The following is a 6494-nucleotide window of genomic DNA, read 5'->3' as shown; positions in this document are numbered from 1 at the left end:
CATTGAGAGTGTCAGCCTTGACTTCCTGCCTCAACCCATGACCTCCTGACTCAGCAGGTCAGAGGGCTACCAGATGAACCATGTATGACAGCAACCAGTCTTGGGAAAGGCAATGTCACAACAACAGCCTGCCCAACACCGACAGGACACCTGGTGAGATGTGGGAGGGAGGTCTTATACTCCATCCCTCCAACAATATAGACACTTTGAGAAATTAAACTTTACTCTGCTAAAGCCTGTTCTTTCCGCTTGATAATCACTTAAAGAAGATGAGTCCTTTTGAAAGGTCAGTGAAGTTCAGTTTGGTAACAGCTGTGATCTATCAGGTTAATGAAGATGATGTCCTTTGCAATAGACACTCATGTAAAAGGATGAATAATTCAGGGTTGCTTTCTCCACGCTAACATTGGCAGTCTGCTGGATACAGTTTGCATCTGCCATCAGGACACGGACAAGATATGTGGAAAATCTTAGACATATAGATGGGATCATAGAATCTTACAGCATAGGATGATCTGTCATATCAATGTCAGCTGTTTGAAGAAGCTTTGGCAGATTTAGTCCTGCACCCCAACTTAAAGATCAGCCGTTTGCCCTCTGATTAGTGTCATTCCTGTGTTTGGAGCTTCCTTATACGCTGTTCAATCTCACAACTTAAAGAAAGTTTTATATTTTGCCAGAACTCTGGCAATCTCACACCGACCCAATGGATTTTTTGTAGCATATTATCTATGTACCGTCTTTATTGCCATTTACCATAAGGATTGCTTGGCTAGTCAACAAATGAACTATACTCAGTAAAATGTGAATAGAAATAACAACACAATAACTTGTATTTATATAACAACTTCAACATAACAAATGGTTCCAAGGTGCTTCACTGGAGAATTATCAAGCAAAGTTTGACACAGAGCCACATAAGAGATATTAGAACAGATCTCTGTATGTTTGGACAAAGAGGTACATTTTAAGGAGCGTCTTAAAGGAGGAGAGATAGTTCCAGGGAGGTTTAAGGGGGAAATTCAAACTTTGGGCCCAGACAGCTGAAGGCACGGCCTCGAATGGTGGAGAGATTAAAATCGGGGACACAGAAGAGGCCAGTCTGAAAGGAGCACAAAGGTCACAGAGGATTGTAGGGCTGGAGGAGATAGGGAGGGGCAAGGTCATGGTGGAATTTGAAAACACAGACATTGCTTAACCGAAAAGCAATGAGCAGAGATCCATGAGCAATGGGACTTGGCGTAAGGACATGAGGTATCGAGTTTCAGATGTCTTTGAGTCTAAGGAGGTAGGCATAGGAGGTCAGCCAGGAATTGTGTTAGAATACTCCAGTCGAGAGGTAACAAAGGCATGAATGAGGGTTTTAGAGGCAGATGAACTGAGACAGGGAAGTCAAGAAACCGGAGCAGGATTAGACCACACAATTTATTGAGCCATTTAGTACGATCATGGCTGTTCTTGGGCTTAAACTCCATTTGTCCACTCCACTCCGTATCCCTCGCTTTCCTGAGACATCGCAAATCTGTCTATCCAAACCTTAAATGTATTCAACGATGGGGCATCTACAGCGAATGGAGTTAATGACTTTGCTCCTGCCCAATATTTAATTGGAGGAATTTCCTCTCATTTTGTCCCGGATATCGGGCAAGCAGTCTTATAGTTTAGAGATGGGCAGCAGTTGAAGTGATGATGAGGTAGATCAGTGTTGTCAGCGTACGTCTGAAAACTTGACATAATCAAATTGAAATGATTCCTGAGTTGGTGAAACTTGCTGCATATGCTGCAATCTCCCACTCCACAAGGCTCAGATCTTGACTGAATCTTTAAAATGTGCATCTATAGGCATCTTGGCAACAATCAACACAGGACCAGGGAGAGCCCACTGGTGGCAAGACTGCACAGCAGCTTGCAGAGGGCCAGGTCACCCTTTAATTAAACATCGCCTGGAGTTATTTCGAGAAAAGCCATTGAGATATTAACTGAAAATTATATGTATACTTAATATATAAAATTAATCATAAAACCTGGCACCATTCCGTTTGTATCTGAGGGAGTTATAATTAACAATCTGTGAAGGATCGTTTAATTTCTTCTACAATGAGAAACGCACATGTTGTATAATAATAAGTTTAAGTTTCACAGAATTGGAGGAAATTTGCTATGTAGTGATCAATACCAGGAATATACCAATCAGAACCATTCAAAGTCATTCCAAAACTGATAGCCCCTAATGGATTGCAAAATTGCAGCCAGTCATTGTCCTTTTGGTGCAATAATCCTTCCCCCAGGCAGTATCCTCCAGAACCACTCCAACTCTTGCCCTCTTTTTAGGTCAAACCAAATAAACAAACTCAGATTAAGTCAGGACGAAGTAAAAGGGGCAGCTCCCCAAAAGGAGGGGGAACAGCCCGAACAGAAATCCAAGTACGCAAGTTTGGGTTGGCAAAGACTACAAGACCTCGCCTGGGCAACACCAGAGCGAATGCTCTGCCCAGCTTTAAAGTTCCAGTTAGGTGCGCGCGTGCGCAGAGACTCTACTGTGATTGGTCAGTGGGCGGATCCCTGATGGGGATTGGTTGACTGGATCGGAGCCGGATCTTTATGATTGGTTGTCTTACCGCAGCAGCGGCTGTCTGATTGGATAGCTGGGTTGGAGTGCGCGGCTTGTGATTGGTTAATTGGATGGAATGCTCTTTGCGATTGGTTGGCTGGATCAGAATAGGCCGTTCTGATTGGTTGACTGGATTGGAGTGCTCTCTTTGTGATTGGCTGGCGGTGATGGGGCGGGCTCACGTGGCGTCACAATGCCGCCCCGGACAGGAGGGCGGGGTTTGTCCGAGCGGGAGAAGCGAGAGGAACGAGGCCGCGGGGCAGCACCTCCAGCCCGCGATCAAACCCTGAGACAACCCGGGATAAACCCTAACCCGCCCCCAGAGCGGCTTAAACCCAAACCAAACCCGGGATAAACCCTGAGCCAGAACCCAGCGGGTTAAACCCAAACGCGGGATACATTCTGACCCAGCCCTCCGAGCGGGTTAAACCCTGATCCAAACCCTCACACTGGGCTGACCCAATCTAAACCCCCCAAAACCCAGTCTCAGAGCCGGGCTAAACCCAACCCCCACCAACTCCAAACCCGTGCTAAACCTAATACAAGCCCTCTTGACGCTTGTTAAGTTTAGCGCGATTTTCCCCTCAAACCTCGTGCTCGATCTAGTCCATTTTTTGCATGAACCCGGTGCTAAATCTAGTCCAACTCTGCCCTCAAATCTGTACTGAATCCGGTCTAATTTTTTCCCTCAAACTATTTTAAACCAAGCCCAAAACCCCATCAAATTTTTGCTAAATGTGATTTAAACTCTCACTTTAAATCTGTTAAATCCAGTCCAAATCCTGCCCCCAAACATTTGTTAAACCTACCCCAAATCTTGCTCCCCAAACTCGTGCTAAATCTAATCCAAATCCTGCCTCCAAATCTCTGCTAAACCTAGTCCAAATCCTACCCTCAACCCGTGCTAAATTTAATCCAAATCTTGCCCACCAAATCCCTGCTAAACCTAATCTAAACCCTGCCCCCAAATCCCTGCTAAACTCAGTCCAAATCCTGCCCACAAACCCGTGTTAAATTTAATCCAAATCTTGCCCACCAAATCCCTGCTAAACCTAATCTAAACCCTACCCCCAAATCCCTGCTAAACTCAGTCCAAATCCTGCCCATAAACCCGTGCTAAATCTAATCCAAATCCTGCCCATAAATCTTTGATAAACCTATTCTGCCACTCTCCCACCCACCCCGTGCTAAAAACCGAGTCCCTCCAGCTTTCCTGCCTGAACCAGCGCAGACACGGGTCAGTCCAGCCCCCCCCTCTATTTAGAAGCACAGAGCTGAGCCAGTCCCAATTTATCCCTATTCGTGCCTGGGCTGAGCCAGGCTGGCATTTCGCACCCACCCAGCCTCCCTCCCTCCCAAGCCCAGATCCCACCCCTTTCTGATCCAGAGCCAGCACTTGCACCAAGCCAGCCCAGACACTTTGCCTGTTTTTTTTAAATAGGTAGGGAGGTAGTGGGGAGGGGGGGGTGGGGGGGAAAGGCGAGAGAGAGAAAATAATCCCAGTCATTGGGATTCGGTGCATTGCAAAGAGAAATCCAGTGTGGATCCTGCTGCCGGGACCGTCAGCAGTGCTGGCTCTTCGGGAAGATTTATTATAAAAGCTAAGAAGCAGAAGAGCGAAGGCATGCTGGATTTTAAAGGGATCTATCACTTTATCGTTGTAGGCGCGGTGCTGTCAACTTTCTGGATTCAGGTATGCAATGAAATAATCCACATTAGGCTGCAGTGCATTGAGATGTATTTATTTTCAGCCCCTCTCTGCCACTTCTTGCTGCATCAGTCCCACCGTGCTTTCAATGCTGCCTCTCTTTTTCCAATTCCTCAGGCGTCGTTTGCAAAGGGCTATTTCCAGATCAAGTTTAACTCGGTGCAAAACGTTAACGGCGAGTTGGAGAACGGGGACTGCTGCGATGGCTCCAGGAACCCCCTGGATCGGAGGTGCACCAAGGACGAGTGCGATACCTATTTTAAAATCTGTTTGAAAGAGTATCAGGCACGCATTACCAGCTCCGGGAGCTGCACCTTTGGGACCGTGTCCACCCCGGTGCTGGGCAAAAACACCTTCTCCGTCCCGGATAAAAGCACCGCGGGGAAAGTTGTTATCCCCTTTATGTTTGTGTGGCCGGTAAGTGACTTTGAGGGGTGGGCAATTGTTGCATGGGGCGCGATTAGGACCGGTTTTTAATCAACTGCTGCCTGCTTTTCGGTGTAACGGAATAAAAATAATACACACACAAACACACGCTTTCTCCTGTTAATGTTCTCTCTTTTAAAAAAAAAGCAACCCACCCCCTCAGCAGGCAAAAACAAAAAGAATAACATCATAAAAACCACCCCCTCCAGACACAATTGCAGCACCCTCAAGCCCCAGCTGTCATTTTCTCTGGATTGCATGACTTTATTGATCCAAAATCCTTCCAGTGTAACCTTACATGTGGAGGTTGCAGAATTTCACTGCTTTTTAAAATAACCACACAACACCCCATTAAACAGAATCACCTTTCTAAATGATTTCAAACTAAGGGCGGTTGTCTGCGTGTTACAAATTTGTTTCTAAATATCTTTTTCAGTTTTGGGCTGGGGAGAAAAAAAATTACCCCTCTGGCGCTTTTGCTACTTTTTCTAAACATCAGGCTGAGAGAGATGTGGAAACTTTTTTCTCTATTTTGCTGAGGGTGTTTTGAGTTGCACTCTCAACCGGGGGAAGCGAAATGCAGAGAGAGAGACGCCAAGTGAAGTTGCCTGGCGTCTTTATCAGGTGTTCCTAACAAAACCCGCCCCAAACTGTCCTACATTGAATCGGAAAGCCTTTAAACCCGGAGTTAGTGATCTGGCTGCTCGGCCATGTGTGTGTGTGCATGGCAGCCCGAGTGCCTGACACCTGTTCTTGACCGGGAGTGGGACCCATTCCCTTTGCTCCTGGATTGGAAGGGGAGTGGGATCTTTATTTGCTTTCGGATTGGGAAGGGCAGTGGGATCTATCCTATTGTTCCAGGGTTGGGAAGGGGAGTGGGATCCCGGATTGGAAGGGGAATGGTATTGGGGAAAGGAGTCGGATCTCTCTCTGCTCCAGGATTGGGAGGGAGTGGGATCTCCTTGCTCTCAGATCGCAAGGGGAGTGGGAATTTCTCTCTGCTATTAGATTAGGAAGGGGAGTGGGATCTCTCTTTGCTCTAGAATTGCAAAGGGAGTGGGATCTCTGCTCCAGGATTGGAAGGGGAGTGGGATCTCTGCTCCAGGATTGGAAGGGGAGTGGGATCTCTCTCTGCTCCAGGATTGGAAGGGGAGTGGGATCTCTCTCTGCACCAGGATTGGAAGGGGAGTGGGATCTCTCTCTGCACCAGGATCGGGAGGGGAGTGGGATCCCGGATTAGGAAGGAGACTGGGATGTGTGCATGTGCTTTTCCAAGGGGCTGTCTGGCAGTTTGGGAGTCGGGGGTGGCGGCAGGTTGGGGTCAGCAGCTGCTGACTGGCCAGGCCGCAGCTCCCAGCCCAGCCCGGCTGCCTGGCGCTTTATTCCCAGTGTTTGCAAAGAGACATTGCTGCATCTGAGCGGCTGCATCAGCTCGGCAGCGTTAACAGCTCCACATTGCTGCAATTCCCCCAGCCCGGGGAGCGGGGCCGGGGCCGGGCAGGCTCGCGCCGAATCCGTTAGAATCGCGCGGCGGAGCGGCCCGGGGGAGGGGGCGGCACCAGCGCCGAGTGTAACCAGTCTGTAACACTGAGATAGTTGATGGTGGGGGAGATGGGTGGGCTGTTTACTGTGGTGGATCCCAGGTGGGGGAGGTGGGCTTCACCTTGTTCCTATCCTGTCCTTGGTTACTGTGATGGGGGAGTTGGGTCAGTGAGGGTGGATGGGGGAGTTGGGTCAGTGAGGGTGGAT

At 48.3% G+C, this 6494-nt stretch overlaps 1 protein-coding gene across 2 annotated transcripts in view; it reads left to right on the top strand.

Moving 5' to 3' along the window:
* Positions 1–4106: 4106 nt before the first annotated feature.
* jag2b (jagged canonical Notch ligand 2b) overlaps positions 4107–6494 on the top strand; it is a 163249-nt gene continuing 160861 nt past the window's right edge. For both annotated transcript variants that reach the window (XM_078234507.1, XM_078234506.1), the window contains exons 1-2: positions 4107–4304; positions 4437–4736. In XM_078234507.1, the coding sequence (XP_078090633.1) occupies positions 4236–4304; positions 4437–4736 (369 nt within the window). In that variant the 5' untranslated portion in view covers positions 4107–4235. The remainder of the gene's footprint in view (positions 4305–4436; positions 4737–6494) is intronic.

This window comes from Mustelus asterias, chromosome 18, assembly GCF_964213995.1.
Source record: "Mustelus asterias chromosome 18, sMusAst1.hap1.1, whole genome shotgun sequence".
NCBI lineage: Eukaryota > Metazoa > Chordata > Chondrichthyes > Carcharhiniformes > Triakidae > Mustelus > Mustelus asterias.
This window is presented reverse-complemented; position numbering and strand designations above follow the sequence as displayed.